The 23,398-nt window shown below is 43.8% G+C and overlaps 1 protein-coding gene across 15 annotated transcripts in view; it reads left to right on the top strand.

The window, feature by feature from the left end:
• PDZD2 (PDZ domain containing 2) overlaps positions 1-23,398 on the top strand; it is a 216,348-nt gene that overhangs the window by 27,488 nt on the left and 165,462 nt on the right. For 3 of the 15 annotated variants that reach the window (XM_055555285.1, XM_055555286.1, XM_055555287.1), the window contains exon 3: positions 9,952-10,134. The exons of 8 other annotated variants lie outside the window; for them this stretch is intronic. In XM_055555285.1, the coding sequence (XP_055411260.1) occupies positions 9,999-10,134 (136 nt within the window). In that variant the 5' untranslated portion in view covers positions 9,952-9,998. Of the gene's footprint in view, positions 1-707; positions 802-6,248; positions 6,491-9,951; positions 10,135-23,398 lie in introns of those variants that run through there. 4 more of the 15 variants (XM_055555290.1, XM_055555298.1, XM_055555291.1 and 1 more) reach the window with 3 other exon arrangements.

Raw genomic sequence — 23,398 nt, 5'->3', positions numbered from 1 at the left:
AAAAGAAAAATGGGCAGAGTTTATGAAATGGTGATGCTAAAGCTGAAACTCCAGTACTTTGGCCACCTCATGTGAAGAGTTGACTCATTGGAAGAAACTCTGAACCTGGGAGGGATTGGGGGCAGGAGGAGAAGGGGACGACAGAGGAGGAGATGGTTGGATGGCATCACTGACTCGATGGACGTGAGTTTGAGTGAACTCCGGGAGTTGGTGATGGACAGGAAGGCCTGGCGTGCTGCGATTCATGGGGTTGCAAAGAGCCGGACATGACTGAACAACTGAACTGAACTGAACTCACAAAAAAGAAAATGCAAACGGCCAATAAACATAAGACAAAATGTTTGATCTCTCAGAGAAATGCAAATTAAAGCAGTGGGATTCCCCCCCCCCCCAATACTGCTCACCATCAAGTCTGGACAAAACCAGGGTTAAGGTTAAGTTGAGTAAGTCTTGCTCAGTCATGTCCGACTCTTGGCAACCCTGTGGACTGTGTCCATGGGATTTTCCAGGCAAGAGTACTGGAGTGGGTTGCCATTTCCTTCTCAGGCAAAAGTGAAAAGGATGATAGACTCAAATGAGGGTGGAGTTAGGGAAAGGAGTATCCACATCCTGTGAGTGAAGGCAGAGACCGGGAGACCTGTGGCGGGATCTTGTCAGCGTCCATTAAAAGTTGCACAAGTCCTTTGACCCAGTGACATTATTTCTAGAATTGTGTTCCAGTGAAACACTTGCATCTGATTGTATATCCACTCCAGAACTGTTGGGGAAATGAAACAGCGGTGGAAGAATGAATAAAATACGGTAAGTCCACTTTGTAGAATACTGTGTGGCAATTTCAGAGAATGAAGTAGGTCTGTTCCTGTGGATGGAATGATCTCTAAGATGTATTGCTCAGTGGAGAGAAAAGGACAGTATAAAGTGATATTTTTCCCTCTATATGAATATAGCAGTATGTGAATGCAGCATCTAGAAGGTCAAGATGAAAAACGGAAAACAATGTTTGTTTTGCAGGGGGAGAGTGGAATTAAGGAGGCGATTAAGGCTTATCTCTACAGTCAGAGTAACATACAGAAGGAATGCATACTTCAAGCAGCTAACAACGGGAGTGTTTAGGGCGTGTCATTGTGCTCAGGGGACTCTTAAGAGGGCAGCAGGGGCTCAGAGTTGGGCTTGGTTTGATCTGCCATCGCAGATGGAGCTGTGGATGTGCCTCTCGAGGGCCTCTTCCTTCCCCGCCACTCCTTCTTCCTCTCCTTGCCCCAACTCCCTTCCTCTCTCCTCCCGCCTTGAGAATCTGCCAGCTGGAGGAATTCCTCCCTCTGCCCTTCCACCCTTCTGAGAACTGTGGGTTGGCCGGGGACCAGCACACTCCCTGCAGGAAGCCGCTTCTGTGAACGACGCTGTGAAGTGTCGGCCCTGGGCCGTGTCCCGGGACCTCTGCCACCTCCCTGGCCCTTCGAGCCTATGGTGTAATTCAGTTCTTGTGTTAGGACTGAGGGGCGCCCACGCACCAAGCTCAGAGGTACTAATGCATCAAGTAGAGTCTGTCAAGGCCTCGTGTGTGCCTGCTGGTATAAGACAGACTTCAGACCAGGCTGTCGCCCTGTGAGTGCTTTGACGGGCACGTCTCTTCTGTGTTTAGTCCTTTGATTTGTGCTGGACTCATTCTTAGGGCTTCCCTGGTGGCTCAGACAGTAAAAAACCTGCCTGCAATGCAAAAGACTCTGATTCAGTCCCTGGCTTGAGAAGATCCCCTGGAGAAGGGAATGGCTACCCACTCCAGTATTCTTGCCTGGAGAGTGCCATGGACAGAGGAGCCTGGTGGGCTACAGTCCATGGGGTTGCAGAGTCAGACACGACTGAGTGACTAACATACGTGGGCGCACACACGTGGGACCCATTCTTACTTTGAATTTCTGTGTGCAGACCACTCTGATACATTCTGGAAATCCTATATGTTCATTGAAGGGTGAATTTTTGGTTGCAGTTTTTTGTTTGTTTTTTATTATTTGGCCGTGCCAAGTCTTAGTGGCACTATGCGAACTCTTAGTTGCAGTATGCAGGATCTGGTTCGTTCACCAGGAATTGAACCTGGAACCGCCAGGGCAAATCCGGAAGGCCGGATGTGTTGAGGATGGACTTGCTAGATTCTAAGCAGTCCGAAGCAGATCACATGCCCAGTGATGTATGTGGTGGGCAGAAGGCAATGACCATAGGAATTGTATTAGGAGAATGAATGACTCTCAGAAATGCTTGGGACAGATTTGAATCGGGAAACATTTCTCCCCAGCAGAGGGACCTGGAGTGTTGGTACAAGGACCATGTTGGGGATCTTCCAACATTGATTGCTAATCTGCACACTTGGTTTTGCTTCATGTTGCTTTTTGAGGTGGAGTACTGGTCTTGAGGTTGTAGGAAGATCACTGATACACAGCTTTTACAGTTGGAGCCACATTCATAGCAGAAAAGAACCATTCCTGAGTTCTGCAGAGTTGGCTTCCCTTGTCTCACTGTGCCTATTATCAGTTGTCCATTGTTCTCGTGGGGCTGAATTTCCACAGGAATCTGACAGTGTTGAGTATAGTTATACAGAGAGCTACCAGTTAGGAGGACACAGTCAAGATTGCCACATGTGATCGGTTTCAGGGCTTTCTCTTCTTTGAGTTTCAGCCATCAGTTTTATATTTTTTTAAGGGCTTTATCTAAAGGAAAAATATAATACACTGGCCTCCTCAGGCCATAGCTTTGAAGGGCCACTTAGCTGGAAAGCAGAGGGAGTGGGGTGAACCCCACACACACACTGGGGTTTGGGGGCACCTCCCAGGGTAACAAACCTGTTTTCCAAGCCTGGGTTCCGGGGTGAAGCTGCTCTGGTGCATTTAGAGCAGTGGGACTTGGGTGAACAGATGATGCCCATGCAAACTTTTCTCAACAAGAGTGTTGGGTTTTCAAGGTTGCAGTCTCCTTGTGGGTTAAACTTAATTTGCTAGTTTACACTCTATCAGTTCAGTTCAGTTCAGTCACTCAGTCATGTCTGACTCTTTGCGACCCCATGAATCGCAGCACGCCAGGCCTCCCTGTCCATCACCAGCTCCCGGAGTTCACTCAGACTCATGTCCATCGAGTCAGTGATGCCATCCAGCCATCTCATCCTCTGTTGTCCCCTTCTCCTCCTGCCCCCAATCCCCCCCAGCATCAGAGTCTTTTCCAATGAGTCAACTCTTTGCATGAGGTGGCCAAAGTACTGGAGTTTCAGCCTTAGCATCATTCCCTCCAAAGAAATCCCAGGGCTGATCTCCTTCAGAATGGACTGGTTGGATCTCCTTGCAGTCCAAGGTACACTCTATAAAACATGTTAAATTATTTTAGGGGCAAAAGGTCAGTATTTTTTCTAAGCACTACCATGGTAGCTTGCACACAGGGTTTTCAATAATCAACTGTTGATGATATAACTTTTCTTAACACTGAGTCATTCACTGAGTGAAATCAATTAGCTTGGCTGATTTTAATTGCCATCAACTTGAAAATCTTGATGGTAAATACTGTGAAGGATAGGAAGATGAACAAAGACACACACACGCTGGCACACGGGCCTAGGAGCTTACCATTTGGGAGAGGGTCCCCTTTGATGATGGCTGAACAGATGTTGGGCAGAGCGGAAATGTCCAGAGTCGAGGTGCCCTCACGCACTGAGACAGGGAAAGCGCTCAGCCAACCTCTGTCTCTCAGTCTGTCCTTCCTCGGTCCGCTGCACCCTCCTCGTGTCTCCCAATCACACACATTTTGTGAAATTGTTCTATTGTTTGTCTTTGAAGAGATTGATTTATACGTTTGTAAGGAAAATCCCAGAGCTTTTTCCTCTTAATGCTATAAAGTTGCCATTTAATGAGGCATTTGGAAGGCCACCCAGCCACTTGAAATCCAAAGTGTCATGTTGAAGGATTGTTACCAACAAGTATTTACATTGGAGCCACGGTTTTACTTTCTCTTGGCAATTGATTAATTTACTGCAAGAGCCAATAAATCCTTGGCTGATGAGGAACAGATTGGAGGGGAGGAGCTTCTGTTTGGGGCCGCTTTCCTTTGGAATGCTTTTAACACTTGGCCCCAGGGAGTATTGTGTCCTTTTGTTTCGTTAAGCAGTTCGAGTTGGCCATCTTCTGGTGCCAGTAGAAGGGCCTGTCCAGCAGGTGGGAATGAAGGGGCTGGGTCCTCACGGTCCCTGAATTTGCACAGAGCTAATGGTCCTGTCAAGAGGATGTTTGAAAAAATGTGTTTTCTGAAAAAGTAGGACTGTGTAAATAATAGATGAGGTCTGAAGGGTGATCTGACTGGAACCGGCAGGGAAGCTGTGGGAGAAAAGCCCCTCCTTTTGCCAGCGCCTGTTTTATGTGTTGGGAAGAAAAACTCCACGGCTGTCTTTGAAGAACTTGGAAAAGAGCCCAGTTGTGGCCCTACTGTGTCGGAATAAAGGACTTCTCTCTTTGTAGGCATTCAAATACACGTGGACCCGTGTCTTTCTGAACATTCGACAGGGCTGGAGTGATCTTAACGTTTTTATGGTGCAAATTCCGAGGCTTGAGAGCAGGGCTGTCCCATGGAACCTTCTAGGCGATGGCAGTGTACTCCATCTGAGGTGGCCCGTAGGGTAGCCACCAGCCACGTGTGGCTCTTGAGCCCTTGGAATGTGGGTAGTGTGACCCATGAATCAAATTTTACATTTTAACTAGCTCAAGTTTATGTATTTGTTTTTTAATTATTTTGGCTCCGCTGGGTCTTCTTTGTGGCTCGTGGGCTTCCTTTGTTTCAGCTTGTGGGCTTAGCTGCCCGCAGCATGTGGGATCTTAGTTCTCTGACCAGGGATTGAACCCACATCCCCCTGCAATGTGAGGCTGATTCTTAAGCACTGGCTCACCAGGGAAGTCCCTAACTGAAGTTTACATATGTATCACTCTAAACAGGGCAGTTCTGAGGGGGCTTTCCTGCTTTTCTTCCAAAGAACTCTTAAGGTGATCGCCTTTGACCTTCACAGCCTGCTTGCACAGGGCGGACGTTTGGTAGATAGTCTACTCCCATAGGAAAGAAATGAAGAAATCGAGACTCAGACGAGCCAAATGAGGGGGCTCAGATCTTGGACTAATAAAAACAACTAAGCTGGGACTAGAGCCAGGGCCCTTGTGCCTGGACTCCCACCTCTGACAGCGCCTGGGAGCCCAGCGTTAGATGTTAATTAGAAGCACTTCTTAGCAGGGGACCCCAACCACAAAAGGAAGGCTTTCTAAACATCTGGAATCTTGGCTGTGGGATGTGTACTTAATCTTCTCCTTTAAAATCAAACTGGCTTAATGAGCAGGGAGAGTTGGGAAACCCCTCTGGGCCCTTAAACCCAAGGAGGGGTTTCTCTGGAACCAGAGGAAATGGGCCAGACAGGTCGGGTAGCTCCCCTCTCTTCTGGCCTCCTTTGCATGGACCTGTCCGTAGTGATTACAAATGGGGAGGGACCCATGGAGACTTGTGGTTCTAGTTTCCTATTCCTAATGCGCTGTAAAGAGGCCAGACCCCAGGACAAATGGCACACACTTGGATAATCCTGATTTTATCAGGGCTTCTGGCAGCCTGATTAACTAACACACCCCATGCTGCTGTGTAAACCAGGACCCTCAACTTGGAGTCCGTTAATTGGCTCCAGCCCCATCTTCGCCTTCCCTGGTTCTTGCTATTTCACCTCATCCTTGAGGACTGAAAGAAAAGCCCAGGGATTCTCCTCTTTCTAAGAAGGCACCTGTCGACAGGGGTCATCTTTGCAGGCGGGAGGCTGGGCCAAAGCGCAGTGACGTCTGGGTTGGCACAGTGAACACTTGCCAGTACCACTGACTGTCAGTAATCGTGGTGTGGATTCAATGACAGTGTGACTTTCCCCACCGCCACCAGCCCGTTTGAGCCATAACCAGCCTCACCCCGGCTCACACTGTGCCAATAGTATTGTCAAGGGTCTGTCTAGATATTTAGAAAGGAAATCGGCTGTGACAAAGCCGCACATCATGCTTTCATATCCTTAATAAAATGAATTTCTGGATTACCTGCTTCTCAGAGTCGGTCTACTCATTTCCTCCCCCTTGACCCACCCACCCACTCACCTGGCTGCCTAGCTGCTTGTAATTGCATAGATGGTGGGGAAATGACTCTGAAAACAGACACACACACTGCATGAAACCAACAGCTAGCCTTCATCTACTGTTTATTGACAGGGTCGTCATAGGATTTATCATACACACCAGTGCATGTCTGTGATGGGGCACTGATAATCATGCTGGGGAATCGTGTAAACCAGGGTGTGTAAACAAGGAGAACAGTGCAGATGGAGCATCCGCTGTGTTCCAGGCGTGGGCTTGAGTTGGGATGCTCACAGTAACGAAGACCTAGTTACTCCTCGCAAAGAACTCACAGTCTGGCTGGGAGACAAACGGATAAGCAAATGTAATACTATGCCGTGAGTACCGAAATGGGTGTGAACAAGGTATGGGAGTGGGAGGAGGCAATGGAGAGGCTAGGGAATTTTCTAGAATGGATCAGAGGCAAATGAACCTTGGGACTATTGAACCTGCATCTGTTGAGCAGGAGGACCCTTGTGACTTGTCCTTTTTGGGGTTATTTGTGTAGGCTTTGGCTGAGTCGCATATGGGTAAAAGCAGTAGATTCCAAGAGTCATCTCTGAGATCATCTTATACCCAAATTACCATCTGGTCCAACACTGACTGTGCTTTGTGTTTTGTTTTGTTTTTTTTTTTTTTTTTAAAACTCTTAAGTGAAATACGTGGGTAATGAATTTTTGTAATTTCTTTTTGGCCGTGCTGGGTCTTCGTTGCTGTGCACAGGCTTTCTCTAGTTGCAGTACGTGGGTTGCTCATTGTGGTGGCTTCTCTTGTTGTAGAGCACAGGCTCTAGGCACGTGGGCTTCGATAGTTGTGGCTCTCGGGCTCTAGAGTGCAGGCTCAGTAGCTGTGGTGCACAGGCTTCGTTGCTTCTCAGCATATGGAATCTTCCCAGACCAGGGATCAAACTCGTGTCCCCTGCACTGGCAAGTGAATTCCCAACCACTAGACCACTAGGGAAGTCCTGGGTAATGAATTTTAATGGATGCAGGTGGTTTTCCAGGGGAGTAAATGTAAAGTGATCAGTTATGTCTGAAGGTATAAGTCAGGCTGTGCAGGTTCTCATCCTATTAGCCCTATACTGGGGACTGCTAAGTTCCTCAGTAGGGATATGGGTGTGTCTGTGTGCCGCAGAGCTACTAAAATTTCCAGACTTGTCAGAAAACGCTGATTTAGGTGTTTGTTAGCACGAAGTTATATAGACCCCAAAAGTTCTAGGTCTAGTTTGAGATCAGCATGGAGCATTATAAGGGTGCTGCATGTGGGTGAAATTTGCAGGAAAGTTTTGACCAAAAGAAATTGAGTCTTGTGCCTTTCAGTCCCCTGAGGTCAGGACTTGGCAGGCTGCAGCCACATCCGGCCTGCTCTTGAGTGGGTGGAAAGCCAGGCATCATGGGGTGTGTGACAAGGTGCGTGACCTCAACAGTGATGTCAGTCAAACCTGCTGCCGTAGGCTAAGTGGCATGGATGAGGTTAAGTTGTTCCTGACTTAATGTTTTTTCCTTCTCGGCTTTTACATATTGCATTAATAAGACCATAATAATTTAAAAAATAATTGTTAAAAAGGAAGGTTCTCCTTAATTGTACCACTCAATACATGTTGACTCTTTTGCTTTTCTCAGCTTTTCCAGACCCCTGTCTACATGCATCCTTATAATAGCATAGTTATAATTGTAGTGTATCCTGATTTCATTTTATTCTGGTTTTATCCTAGCATGAAATTAAGTTTGGGGTGAGCTGGTATGACCTGAAGGATTGAGAGGCAATGTTCTGACTATGGCTCTATCCTCGATTCAATGAATCCTTGATGACAGATGAAAATACTGCAGAAGGCAAACCAAAGGGTAACTCAAAAGCTGGAGAGGCTTTCAGGAGCTTCTTACGCCATCACCTCCTCGTTCTTGGTCCACTTCACTGGTAGCACAGATGCTTGTACCTCGCATTCTCCTCTCATCTGTTGCCAGGTCACTTTTGGCTCAGCAACCTATGTGTCTTTTGCTGGGATGTTGGGAATTGTCGGAGAGAGAATCTTCTCAACTTGAGCCAGCGGAATGACTTTAAACGCTGCCTGGAAACTGACATGAATGTGTGATAAATCCCCTTCCTCTTTTTTTTCAGTCAACCACAAAACAAACACAGCTCCCTTGAGAAGGCAGCGCTGCCTTTCCTCACCTCACTTCCTGGCTGCTGCAGCCCCTCCCAAGGGACCTGTGTTCCTGCCTGAGCAGCAGGGTCTGGCCTTAGGCCTCTTTCCCATTCTGAGCTTTTCCTTTCTTCATCACCAAGGATAACAGACTGTGGCCTCCCGCCCCTGTCAGGCAACTAGCTTTATTATCCACCAACCCTGTGCCAGGGCCTTTTACAGACATGCTCCCGTGTAATCCATCCTGCAATGCTGTGACATAGCTATTTGCTCCGTTTTACTAATGGGGAGACTCTAAGTTGGAATTTAAGAAATGTGCCCAGGGACACAGACCAGTAAATAACAGCATCCAAAACTGCCAGGCTTCAAATCCTGCTGTTTTTCCATGGGACAAGGTTTGCCTCTAGCTCCCTCTTGGATACCTCTGCGCGGTGCCTGGATGGTTAAAAAGCACCTGCTCTGCTGGGTACAGTGTGTATGTGCACGCTGTGGCATCCATGGGCCAAGGCAGGGGTTTGCTGTCTGCATCAGCCAGTTTCCTGGTGGTAACCATGAGCAGGTAGCGCATCCTAGGTGACTTAACTGCCTCATCAGATTCCTATTTGATGTTCTCTTGTGGTTCTTTCTTAAACCCAGCTGCCCACAGTCCCAGCTTGGTGCTTGCCTAGACTTGCCCACTCCGGCAGTAGACTTTGTCCAACTCCTGTCTCTAATCATGTAAAACTCATCAACTCAGAAAAAGTTTGTTGAACACCTGCTACATGTCAAGACCTTTTCTGAGGGCCGGATATAATGGATTCAAGCTATGATTTTCAAACAGGTTTTTGAATCTTTAGAGATGCATGAGAATTTTCTAAATTGTTCATTACAATAACCTTTTAAAAAGTATTTTGCCAATGACTAAGAAAAAAGCTCTTTTGTGACAATGTTTACAACCAGAAAGATTTAGCAATTAAGATTTTATGTTCATAAGTTAGTAATACTCAAAAGAATGTCATATGGATGTACGGTGGGACGTCCGGTAAGATTTTTTTCCTTAGGCTGAATTTCTTTAAAATCAACCTATACATTACCATATGTGAAGACAGCAGAATTAAGTATTTTCTCTGCTGCAGAAAGATATGTATATTTTTTAATGTGCTGTGTGTGCTGTGCTAAGTCTCTTGAGTCATGTCTGACTCTGGGCGACCCTATGGACTGTAGTCTGCCAGGTTTCTTTGTCCATGGAATTCTTCAGGCAAGAATACTGGAATGGGTTGCCATTCCCTTCTCCAGGGGATCTTCCCGACCCAGGGATTAAACCCGCATCTCTTAAGTCTCCTGCATTGGCTGGTGGGTTCTTTAACACTAATGCCACCTGGGAAGCTCCTGCCCTTTTTTTTTTTTTTTTTTTTTTTTTCAAATAACACCTAAGCCAGTGGAATAGCTCCCACCTGAAATTTTTAAATTGATTAATTTATTTTAATTGGAGGATTATTGCTTTACAATATTGTGATGATTTTTGGCATACATGAGGGCCTCAGAAGATACTTCTGGGAAAGTGAGTCTCAGGGTCCCTTATCACAACTTGAAAACCAGGTTCCTGCCTTTAAAGAATCTGTGGGCAGCTCCATGGTATGTGCCCAGCCTCTCAGTATGGTCACTTTTACTTCTCAGCCCCCGGAGTGTGGTTCGCACCACTCTTAGCTCCTCTGTGCTGTCTGATGTTCAGATGTCACCAAGAATCTGTGTGTTCAGAAGAAGCACCGACTGAAGTTGCCTGGGAGATCCCAATTACCACTGACCTCAGGACTCCTCGTCTCCCCCAGCATTATGGAGCAGCCTTCTGTTGGTGTGAAGGTGGTTTCTTTTTTATGGGGTTAGGGCAGATGAGGGAGTAATATTCATGAAGCCCCCAGCTACGGACGAATCACAGTCTAGTTAAGTATCAAGAGAAGCATATAAAACATTCTAATGCCGTCATCTTTCATTTTGCATGACGATAATTTCACATGTCTATCTTTTGTCTTAACTCTCAGAGGATGGAGACTTTTGTTCCCTCCCTGGAGTTGACTGCGTTACAGGCATTTTATTTAGTGAAGAACTAAAATAAATTGTACCCTCCCCGTCCCCTCCAAGTATAGTCTGATAGAATTTGAAATTGGTTAACTTCAGGTCCTGTTGTTTTTCCTTTGGCTGCTTGCATAGACTACCTGTTTCTATCAGTTCAGTAGGTAAATGCACATAGTACATGATCCAAGATAAAAGTGTGGAGATACAGGTATAAAGTAAGGGTTAGGACTCCAATCCTTGGCCGTGAAGCCCTAGGATGCGAGGAGCAGAAAAGGCTCCTCCAGCCAGTTTCCAAGAACAAAGTTCAACTGATGGAGCCAATAATATGCTGACACCTCCAGGTCACTCCTGTCAAAGCTGTATGGCGAAGGCAGGAGCTTCACTGCTTTGATGCAGAAAGTCCTCCAGAGGGCTGCTCTACCCCAGGGTCCCTTCAAGCTGAGTCCCCATCTTCCACGCTACGTGGACACCGAGACTTGCTGAGCCAGCTCTCTCCCAGCCAAGCCCTTCCTAGCTCCATGTTGAAGTTCCCTTCCAGTGTGTGGGTCTAACCAGCTCATGTGGGATGGCTTTTTGGGGTCAGTCCTAGAGATAGGCGGGCTTCCCAGGTGGTGCTAGTGGTCAAAAACCCACCTGCCAGTGCAGGAGATGTAAGAGACGCAGGTTTGATCGGTGGATTGGGAAGATCCCCCGGAGGAGGGCATGGCAACCCATGTCCATAGAGTCACAAAGGGTTGGACATGACTGGAGTAACTTAGCATGTATGCACACGTGCACTAGGGATAGATGGAGCCTCTTTTCTACAAACTTCTAGAATTGTCCTGGTAAGCCAGTTTCTACTGACCACAGCACCTCCCATCTTCTGTGATTAACACTGGCTTCAAGGTCCTGAATCTCCTCATGTTCTACCACATCCTGGCTAGGTAGCCTTGGGTGAGTTATTTAGCTCCACCAAGTGGGTTAATATATAAACTGAGAAGAATAACTAAGCCTCCCACTCAGATTTGTTGCTGGGCTTAAATGAAAGGATACAGATAAAGCCATTGGCATGAAGCACACAGTAAGTGAGGTAATGAACCGTGGTTTGCCAGTAGTTCCAGAATGGCAGAGAGTGAGTGGTTGGGAGGGATGGCTATGTGTCCTCCCATTTTCCCCTCTGGTGGCCCCGTTCAGCTGAGATTCCGGGGTGGGGTGGGGTGGGAACAAGGATAGACTCCACTGGTGTACCAGCCTTCTGAGATCCTTGTCGACACTGAGCAGTCAGGAAATACTCCTGTTCACATGCGATGCTGACTGATTTATGAATTTGCTTCATATTATAGAAAGCCATCTACAGGTAAACAGAACTGTAAAGAGCTCACCAGTTGTTGCTGATGGAAGTTGAGTTTTCTCCCTTACCTGGAGGTGACTGGCAAAGGGCTTGGGGCCTGGAAGGAGGGTCAGTTCCAGGCTGGCTGAGGTCGGGTCTGTTCTCAGGGAAGGGGAGATGAGGTAGTGGTTATGAACGCTGCAGGCCCAGCCAGCCTTTAACACACTCCACTTTGTTCCCATTGTGGGGCATCTGTCTGCCTTGGCCTGAGGAAGCAAGAGGAAGAAACAGGGAGGCTGGAGACCATAATTCTAATAGGTGTTTCACGTTCAAAATGCTATTCTGTTATTTCTTAGGTAGAGGAACATGTGAGCTTTCAGGAGCCCTGAAGCCATCTCTCTTCATTATGACATTGAGCAACAGCTAGTTTTACAGCCCTGAAGTTTTCTTCTTTATCTACACAATAAACATACTTTGTGGACCCCCTACCTCTGAGAATAAACTGAGTGTTCTTGTTTTTGCTGGGCCCCAAGGTTTGTGTGGGGATGCGGGGTTGAGGAGGAGGGAAAAAACCAGCAAGCATGCTTAGAAAAATTACTAATTAATTTTCTACTGATACATGTCTTCATAAATCTTCCTGGACAAATGCCCACCATTCTTGTTTTTAAAACAGTTTGATAATGTTCTCTTTTTTTATTTTTGCCCAAGCACAAGCCAGTTTAGAAGACGGGTTGGGGAGTTGGAGGCAAGAGCTGACCTTGCTAAGAACTTTCTATTGCCGAGTAATTAAATGTTGTGGATTTAGGTTAACTGCTGTAAGAACAGGTGACTTTCAGACAGAGAAAGACAGATATGACATCACTTACATGGGGAATCTAAAAAAATGATTCAAATGCACTTATTTACAAAACAGAAATAGACTCTCCGAGAGAGTAAACAAACTTATGGTTACCAAAGGGGGTAATGGAGTGGGGAGGAAGAGAGAGAAATTAGGAGTGTGGCATTAACAGATACACACTACTGTATATAAAATAGGACCTATTGTATAGCTGCTGCTGCTAAGTCACTTCGGTCGTGTCCGACTCTGTGCGACCCCATAGACGGCAGCCCACCAGGCTCCCCCCTCCCTGGGATTCTCCAGGCAAGAACACTGGAGTGGGTTACCATTTCCTTCTCCAATGCATGAAAGTGAAAGTGAAGTCACTCAATTGTGTCCGACTCTTAGCGACCCCATGGACTGAAGCCTACCAGGCACAGGGGACTATACCCAGTATCTTATAACAACCTGTAGTGAAAAAAGGATCTGAAAAAGAATACATATGTATGTGTATGTGTAACAATCACTGAAACTAATATAACATTGTATCAATAAATTAACTCTTTCAAATTTTTAAAAACATAATGAAGAAAAGGAATGGGTAACTTGGTTAACTAGATTAGTTTTGCTGCTGCTGCTAAGTCGCTTCAGTCATGTCCAACTCTGTGCGACCCCATAGTCGGAAGCCCACCAGGCTCCCCCGTCCTTGGGATTCTCCAGGCAAGAACACTGGAGTGGGTTGCCATTTCCTTCTCCATTGCATGAAAATGAAAAGTGAAAGGGATGTCACTCAGTCGTGTCCAACCCTCAGCGACCCCATGGACTGCAGCCTACCAGGCTCCTCTGTCCATGGGATTTTCCAGGCAAGAGTACTGGAGTGGGTGCCTTAGGTGTTTAAAATTTGAGAAGTTAACACTTCTCTCAGTCTATCTAAAGTGCCTTAGTGAGGGACAGAGTGTTAGGGAATCTGCATGCCCACATCTGTCCTCCCAGGGGGTTTTGTTTTTTAAATACACATACTATTCACCCATTTAAAGTGTACAATTAAATGGTCTTTAGTGTACTCAAGAGTTGTGTGAGCATCACCACTATCTAACTTAAGAACATTCTTGTCCCCCAGAGAAACCCTGTACCCATTAGCAGTCACTCCCCATTTGCCCTGGCCACTGGCAACCACTAATTTCCTTTTTATTCTTATAAATTTTCTATTCTGGCTATTTCATGTAAATGGAATCATACAATATGTGACCTTTTAGGACTGGCTTCTTTCAGTATAATGTTTTCAAGATTTGTCTGTGCTGATGCATTCATCAGCACATCATCTCTTTTTATAACTAAATAATAGTCCAGCTTGTGGATATATACCATCTTTTATCTATTTATCTGTTGATGGATATTTGGGTGGTTTCCACTCTGGGGCTATTTGAATAATGCTGCTGTGAACATTCATAAATCATTGTGTGGACATATGTTTTCATTTCTCTTGGGTATATACTTAGTAGAATTGCTGGGTCATATGGTTATATAATTCCATGTTTAACATTTTGAATGACTACTAAACTTTTCCAGAGTGGCTATACTATTTTACTTCCCCACCAGCAATACAGAAGGGTTCCAATTTCTTCACATCCTCACCAACATTTGTTATTTTCTTTTCTTTTTTTTTTTTTAACTACAGCCATCCTAGTGGGTGCGAGGTTGTATTTCATTATGGTTTTGGTTTGCTTTTCCATCATGACTAATGATGAGCATCTTTTCATGTCCATTTGTATCTTTTTTCAAAGCCTTAGCCTATTTTTCATTTGGGTTATCTGTTTATTATTGAGTTGTTAGGGGGGGTTATAATGTATTTCTAGCTTTTATAGTTAGATCTGTGATCCATCTTATGTTAATTTTTGTGTATGGTGTAAGGTGGGGGTCCAGATTCATTCCCTTGAGTGTGAATTTCCAGTTACTCTAGCATCATTTGTTCAAAAGGATAGGAGGAAATATTTGCAAATCGTGTATCTGATAGGGGGACTTGTATTCAGAAAAACACTCTTACAATTCAAAAATAAAAAGTATTATTATGTAAATTAGGGATGAAAAGAGAATAACTTGGAAAGGCAAAATCTTCCAAATTAGTGAAGAATATGTTTTTGAATATTTCAAAGCAATATATTTATTTCATTGTATCTGTTTAATGAATGTCTGTTTTAATGAGTGGAAATACAAGTAAACAAGTTGGCAAAAATGCAACAAAATAATAACTGATAAGTCTTTATTGTAAGATTTTTAAAAATTGGATATCGTTGAGGTACAGTATATGTTATAGGTTAACATTATAGTGATTCATAGTTTTAAAGGTTATACTCCATTTATAGTTGCTATAAGATACTGACTGTATTCCCTATGTTATACAGTGTATCCTTGTAGCTTATTTTATGCATAATAGTTTGTACCTCAATCCTCTACTCTGTATTGCCCTTTCCCCCACCTTGTCCCACCCGTAACCACTAATTTGTTCTGTATATCTGTGAGTCTGTTTCTTTGTTTTGTTGTATTCAGTAATTTGTTGTATTTTATATTCCACATATAAGTGAGATAGTATTTGTCTATGTCTGACTTACTTCACTTAGCATAATACCCTCCCTTCAAGTTCATCCATGTTGTTGCAAATGGCAAATTTTCCTTCTTTTTATGACCGAGTAGTGTTCTTGCCTGGAGAATCCCAGGGACGGAGGAGCCTGGTGGGCTGCCAGCTATGGGGTTGCACAGAGTTGGACACGACTGAGGCGACTTAGCAGCAGCAGCAGCACACACCATATCTTCTTTATCTGCTCATCTGTTGATGGACACTTAAGTTGTTTCCTGTGTCTTGGCAGTTATAAATAATGGGGCTGTGAACATTAGGCTTAGTGTATCCTTTTGAATTAGTGTGGAATCCCAGTAGTGGAATTGAGGGATCATATGGTAGTTGTATTATTAGTTTTTTGAAAATCCTCCATACTGTTTTCCACAGTGACTGCACCAGTTTACACGCCCACCAACAGTGTGCAAGGGTACTCTCTTACCTACATCCTTGCTGACGTTTGTTGTTTGTGTTCTTTTTGATACTAGCCATGCTGATAGGTGTGACGTGCTCTTACTGTGGTTTTGATTTGTATTTCCCTGATGGTTAGCAATATTGAGCATCTTTTCATGGGCCTGTTGGCCACCTGAATGTCCTCTGCATAAAAATGTCTGTTCAGATCTTCTGCCCATTTTTATTTATTTTTTTATTGGAGGATAATTACTGTACAGTGTTGCGGTTGTCTGTCATACATCAGTGGAACCAGTCATATTTGTGTATCCCCTCCTTCTTGAGGCCTCCTTCCACCCCCACTCCACCCTTCTAGGTCATCACAGAGTGCCCGGATGGGCTCCCTGTGTCACAGAGCAGCTTCCTGCTGCTTACCTGTTTTACACATGGCAGTTTCTCAACGTGTCCTGGCCTCTCCATCGCCTGCTGTGTTCACAAGTCCATTCTCTATGTCTGTGTCTCTATTTCTTCTCTATAAATAGGTTCATCAACACTATTTTTCTAGATTCCATACATTTGCATTCTGACTTACTTCACTTTGTTTAACAGGCTCTAGGTCTATCCACCTCACTACAACTAACTCATTCATTTTTATGGCTGATATTACATTATATATATGTACCATATCTTCTTTATCCATTCATCTGTCGATGGACGTCTAAGTTGCTTCCATGTCCTGGATATTGTAAATTGTACTGCAGTGAACATTGGGGTACATGTGTCTTTTTGAATTGTTTCTGTCCATTTCAAAATCAGGTTTTCTGTCTTTTTGATGTTGAGTTGTATGAGCTGTTTATATATTTTGGATGTTAACCCCTTATTAATCATATCATTTGCAAATATTTTCTCCCATTCTGTAGGTTGTCTTTTTCATTTTGTTGGTGGTCTCCTTTGCTGTGCCGATGCTTTTAAGTTTTGTTAAGTTCCATTTGTTAATTTTTGCCTTTATTTCCTTTGCTTTAAGAAGATAGATCCAAAAAACATGTTGCTACAATTTATATCAAAGAGTTTTCTGCCTGTTTTCCTCCAGGAGTTTTGTGGTTTCCAGTCTTACATTTAGGTCTTTAATCCATTTTGAGTTTATTTTTGCATATGAGATACTTATTCAACATTGTTATCCCATTTCTTAGTTATTAATAAGAGCTTACTACATCTTAACTTTCTACATGTTGCAAGTTGGTGAGCGTTAACTTAATGATATCAGCTATTAATACTAAGTTAAAAATCAAGGAAAAGTTGATTTAGACACCAGTCATTCAGTTGACAGACATTTATTGAGTGCTTGCTGTGGGCAAAACCAGTCATAGTCAACATCAAGGAAATGTAGTATCAATAGATCCTTGTACCTCGGGCCTTTTAAATGAATCAGTATTTGTAAATGTGCCAATATATTGTTTGAAGAAAGCAATAAATACTGCTCTTGTCATTACCTAGTAGCCGAGACACGGAACTTGAGCCTAAAGGGTTTTAACTCCAGGTAGTAGATGATGAGTGTTATCAGAAAGATACAGATAAAGGATTCTGGTTGTAATTACACGGAATTACCCTGGGTAAAGCTGAGGTTAGAATAAATATCAGAAAAGAAGCAGCATGTACTAAATGTTGCTGCTTGTCTTTTAAATTAGCCTATGAAATTAAACAGGTGATCTGCTTTTACCTGAGGGACTATGTCCCATCACCGTCCCTTCTTTCTTAATGGATGAAGGAATGCAAAACAGACCTCACTACTGCCTTGCAGGTGTTCTAGCTTAAGTTTAAGTGGTTTGATAATATCTTGCCTTCTCTACCTAAACCCCAAAGATGCTGAGATTGCCTTCCTTCCTCTTCTAACTAAGACAGATAATGGAATCTTCCTCTATGCTTGTGGCTTGTATTTTTCTCCTTTGGGATTGAGTTCGGTTAATCCTACAACTGAAGATGTTTGCATTTTCCAACCAAATAGTTCCCCCTGTTAAGTACCATTTAAATATAACCCCATGCTGGTGCCCTGCATATTATTCTCAGTCAAATGCATGTCTTTGTAAGACAGACTTATACCCTCTTGTGAGAACTTCCCAGAGGAAGAACAGCTTTATTCAACTATTGAGTGCCTTCTGATGATGCTGGTTCAGGGCAGCTCTGCTTTAGAACATCTCAGATGATTTGAAAGGCTTGGAACAGCCCATTCAGAGTCTGGAGGGTGTGGCCCATCTGCGAGAAGCTGGCTTTTGTTAGTGGAGTTTGGAAATGGAGGGGAGGTTTTTCTGTTGTTATCCTCTGTCGTCCTCTTTTCTCTGTATGGTGCTGTGATATATCACTGCACTGTTTTGTATCAGCTTCCCCCACTTCCTCAATTCTTCGGCTAACCTCAGTGACTGTTCTTGGATTGTAAGTGTGTATGTTGCTAAGAGTGGAATTGAGGTAATTTTAACTTAAATTCCACACAAGAAAAATATCCTATGTGTTACTGATGTCTAAATAGTTTGGTTTTCATCAGCGACTTGAGAAATTGATTCATTAAGAAGCTGCTTCCAATATCTTAAACAGAATGTTTAGAGTTTTCCATATTAGGATAGTCAGATATCCAAGAAGAATCGTATTTAAATGATGTCCGAACTTGGAGCGTTGTACAAATTACCCAGTTATGGGTAGAATACTTGGTTAGCACGATTTTATAATCAGATACAAAGAGAAGTGGGATAAGGATCAGCAGAAAGGGTTTATTTTGTTGGAATAGACGGCAGTCTTTGTTGACTGTTCAGTTATGGTCACGTCTTAGCGTTTCGAGCCTTGCTTCTTTGTGCTGAGTTCTGCGTTGTATGCTATAGACATGATACAGCTCCAGCTGACAGGCCTGCCAGGGTTAGTGTGCATTTCCTTCAGGCGGGCCACTGTACTACATGGTATGAAATATCGAGCTGGATTCATCCTCCAGTTCCCCTAAAGTAGAGGTGAGAGAAGACCTTGTGAAATACAATATGTTCTGTGTTTCCTGCTCCATGTTTTATGAATGTAGATCTTATTTTTGTTGGGTTCCATTAGACCCACCCCACACCCAAGAAAATAAGGCATAATGAAGATATCAGGTAAAATAAACAATTGTATAACATCCTTATTTGTTTTGAAGATTGTACATATTTAAGAAGCCTGAAAATATTCTTCATCTTCTGCCAGTTTTAATGATGGTTTGATGCTGCTTATTGCTGTTTGAAACTAAGCAAAAAGCAAGAATGGGATCATAAGGGCACTAACTTAAGGGAGCAGGGACATATAGTTAAGATACTCTTAATATCTGTTCATATTTTCTGTGCTGATTGGAAGGGAAATGAGCACATTTTCTTTTACTGTATATGCTGTGCTGTGCTTAGTCACTCAGTTATGTCTGACTCTCTGCCACCCCATGGACTGTAGCCCACCAGGCTCCTCTGTCATGGGGATTCTCCAGCCAAGAATACTGGAGTGGGTTGCCATGCCCTCCTCCAGGGGATCTTCCCAACCTAGGGATCGAACCCAGGACTCCTACATTGCTGGCCGATTCTTCACCATCTGAGCCACCAAGGAAGCCCATGAATTCTGGAGGGGTAGCCTAACCCTTCTCCAGGGGATCTTCCCGACCCAGGAATCAAACCAGGGTCTCCTGCATTGCAGGCAGATTCTTTACCAGCTGAGCTCCCAGGGAAGCCCTTACTGTATATATTAGAATATAATCTCGATAGATCTGCAAAAAAAAAAAAAGGTTTTGGCCAACATATATATACATAATCTTAAATACAAATATATATAAGTATATATTTAGTACCATTCAGTATACTAATAATATAGCAATATGCATGTAATTGTCATTTATCTCTAATATCTACTTTATTAACTCACACATTTAAAATCCCATTTAAAACTTAAATGATATTCTAATTTTGAACATTCCCTTTCTTACTCATATAGTTTATAAAGCAGAGCCACATTTTATGTTATCTAAGTCAGTTTTTCAGAGTTCATCACCTTCATTTCCATCTTCATTATTTGAGAGAGAGGGATTATTTTTTTAACTACTTTTTTTAATGAAATATAGTTGATTTATAGTGTTGTGTCAATTTCTGCTGTACAGCAAAATGACTTGATTATACACATATATATCATACATTTTTAAAAAATACTCTTTTCCATTATGGTTTATCACAGTAAATTGAACATACTTCCTTGAGTTGTATGGTAGGACCTTGTTGTGTACCCATTCTGTGTACAATAGTTTGCATCTACCAACCCCAAACTCCCAGCCATCCCTCTCCCTCTCCCCTCTGTCAACCACAAGTCTGTTCTCCATATCTATGAGTCTGTTTCTGTTTTGTAGATAGGTTCATTTGTGCCATATTTTAGATTCCACATATAAGTGATATTGTACAGTATTTGTTTTTCTCTTTTTGACTGACTTCACTTAGTCTGATAATCTCTAGTTACATCTATATTGCTGCAAATGGCATTATTTCATTTTTATGGCGGAGTGGTATTCCATTGTATATATGGGAACAAAATTGTTCAGTTACTTGGTCATGTCTGACTCTTTGCAACCCTGCGGACTGCAGCATGCCAGGCTTCCCTGTCCTTTACCATCTTATGGAGTATGCTCAAACTCATTGAGTCCATGATGCCATCCAACATCTCGACCTCTGTTGTCCCCTTCTCCTCCTGCCTTCAGTCTTTCCCAGCCAGCATCAAGGCCTTTTCTAATGAGTTGGCTTTTTGCATCAGGTGGCCAAAGTATTGGAGCGTCAGCATCAGTCCTTCCGATAAATATTCAGGATTGATTTCCTTTAGGATTGACTAGGTTGATCCCCTTGCAGTCCAAGGGATTCTCAAGAGTCTTCTGCAACACCGCAGTCCAAAAGCATCGATTCTTTGGCACTCAGCCTTCTTTATGGTCAGCTCTGACATCCATACATGACAACTGGAAAATCCATACCTTTGACTAGACAGACCTTTGTCGGAAAAGTAATGTCTCTGCCTTTTAATATGCTGTCTAGGTGTGTCATAGCTTTTCTTTCAAGGAGCAAACGTCTTTTGATTTCATGGCCGCAGTCACCATCTGCAGTGATTTTGGAGCCCCCAAAAATAAAGTCTCTCACTGTTTCCAAAATTTCCCCATCTATTTGCCATGAAGTGATGGACTCGATGCTATGATCTTAGTTTTCTGAATGTTGAGCGTTAAGCCAACTTTTTCACTCTGCTCTTTCACTTTCATCGAGAGTCTCTTTAGTTCTTCACTTTCTGCCATAAGGGTGGTGTCATGGGCATATCTGAGGATATTGATTTTTTTCTGAGCAGTCTTGATTCCAGGTTGTGCTTCATCCAGCCCAGCATTTCACATGATGTTCTCTGCATATAACTTAAACAAGCAGGGTGACAATATACAGCCTTGATGTACTCCTTTCCCTATGGGGTGCATGTATCTTTTTGAATTATAGTTTCATCCAGGTATTCCCAGAGGTGGGGTGTTGGACCATACATTGGCAACTCTATTTTTGGTTTTCTGAGGAAGCACCATACTGTTTTCCCCATATTGACTTTGCGAGTTTACATTCTCACAACAGTGTAGGAGGGCTTCCTTTTCTCTACACCCTCTCCAACATTTTGTTATTTGTAGACCTTTTAATGATGGCCATTCTGACCAGTGGGCTGGATACTCACCCGGTGTCCAGCCAGCTATACGGCTCACGTGCTGTGGATGGCCCCCATGGTGTCGCTAGGTGCATAGCACTGGGCTTCAAGGCCCAAGACTTGGCACAGGTGGGCACCATGGGCCTGTGCCAGCCAGCTTCCACCATCCTTGCAGCTTCCTCTGGGTTCTCCACTTTCTCCCTTGCTGAACCTGGCAGGGCTTTTGGCTGCAAACAACAAAAATTCTTGTAGCTAGTTTAAGCAGAAGGGGATGAATTAAAGGATGTTAGTTAGGTAGAAGCCCAGGGATGGGGGAGCCTGGTAGGCTGACGTCTATGGCAGAGTCAGACACAACTGAAGTGACTTAGCAGCAGCAGCAGCAGTTAGGTGGTTCACAGAATGTCTGGGAGGGACCAAGTGTCAAGCTTGGGTGTTGTGGAACCAGGAAGAGAGCCAGACCACATGGCAGGACTGTTCTAGCAGGAAAAGCATGTGGCCCTGGCTCCCTGCTTGGGCCCAGGGCTTCAGGAGAGACCTCTATTACCATGCTGTCTTCCCTAGCTCTCGCTACCAGGCTGGGTTGTGATAGGTGAGCCCTGCCCACTTCTGCCTCCAGGTCCAGTTGGTGAGAATGAGTTCCCGTACCTGCACTCTGGCTGCAGGGGATTCTGAGAAATATGGTTTTTCCGATTTTCTGCTCAGTGGGGGTTGGTGAGCCAATTTCCATGTCTATCACACATAACCCCTCCTTTTCCTAAGCTCCAGTCTTGACTGCACTCTACCAGGACCAGATGGGGAGCATTTGGCCTTAGTACCTGGTGCCTCTGTAGGTACAGACCAACACTTCTTTGCTCCCTGAGTGCTGGGTCCTGCTTGCCTTGCTGTCCTCCAGCTGTAGTTGGTACAGCCAACAGTGAGTTGGGTAAACTATTCAACTCTGCAAATGAAACCCACTCCATGGGAGGTTTCCATCCAGCACAGCTATATTTTCCCAAGTTATGTTTTAATAGCAGAAGCCTTTCCTCGGGTGTCGGGTGTGCTAGGTGGAGACGGCACAGAGGGTGGGCTAGTGAAGGGGTGCTTCTGCGCCCAGAGGCCCTCTCTTCGGCCAGGGCTCCCATCTTTGAGTCCTACTGTGATGACAGAAGGAACAAGTGAGAGAAGGGTCAGCATCTTTCTTGGGTCAAGAACCCTGTTCCTTGGAGCCACATCACTTTTATGTAGTGTCTTGGCAAGCAGAAGGTATCTGTTGTGCTACAGTGAAGTCAGCCTCCTGTGTCCCCAGTCACGTCTCCCATTTTATTGATTACTTTAAACTATCTTTGTTATTTTTTTTGTACAAGGGCTATCACCTAGCTGGAGGTCATAGACTCGCATATGCCTTGGGAAAACATCTTAGTGTGTGTGCAAGCAGTATTCTAAACTTGCACTGATCCGGTGTTCCAAGGTCCACACTATGTTTTTCCTTAGATTAGCAGGGCGTGACAACCCCAACTGATCAACCCAATGTACTTTTATTTATTTGGGTTATGCTGTATTGCTATATTTTGCTTTTATTCCTTTCCCATGGTGATTTTCTCATGGCTAAGCCAGAGCAATAGGTGGCTGACTATTAACCCCTACAGTCCAATGATTAAGACTTAACCTTCCAGTGCAGGGAGTACGGGTTCTATCCCTGGTCAGGGAGTGAAGATCCCACCCCATGCCTTGCAGCCAAACAACCAAAACACAAAAAACAGAAGCAGTATTGTAATAAATTCAATGAAGAGTTTAAAAAGGGGCCACATCAAAAAAAAAAAAAAAAAAGAAAATCTTTAAAAAACAAATTAGAATCACTAATGACAAAAATTCACTGATTCCCAGTTTTTCACACTAAAAATTCCTAACACAGGAATCCTATTTGGGGGGCATGTGTGTGTTTCTTTGAATTTTATTTATTTCTGATCAAGAATTCTTTTCCCTGTGATTTATTCACTTAACGACTTTCATTTTTAACATACAGCAGTGTTGATTATATTAGTCACCTTGTACCTTACACCCTTAGTACTTATTTATCTTATAGATAGAAGTTTGTACCTTTTTACCACCTTCATCCTGTTCCCCTTCCACCTACTCCCCACTTCTGATAACCGCAAATCTCTTCTCTTTCTCCATAAGTTTGTTTGTTTGAAGTATAATTAACCCACAACACTGTGTTAGTTCCTGGTACACCACATAGAGATCTGATCTTTTC

This window comes from Bubalus kerabau, chromosome 18, assembly GCF_029407905.1.
Source record: "Bubalus kerabau isolate K-KA32 ecotype Philippines breed swamp buffalo chromosome 18, PCC_UOA_SB_1v2, whole genome shotgun sequence".
Taxonomy (NCBI): domain Eukaryota; kingdom Metazoa; phylum Chordata; class Mammalia; order Artiodactyla; family Bovidae; genus Bubalus; species Bubalus kerabau.
The sequence above is the reverse complement of the archived record's forward strand: the minus strand, read 5'-3'. Positions and strand labels throughout refer to the sequence as shown.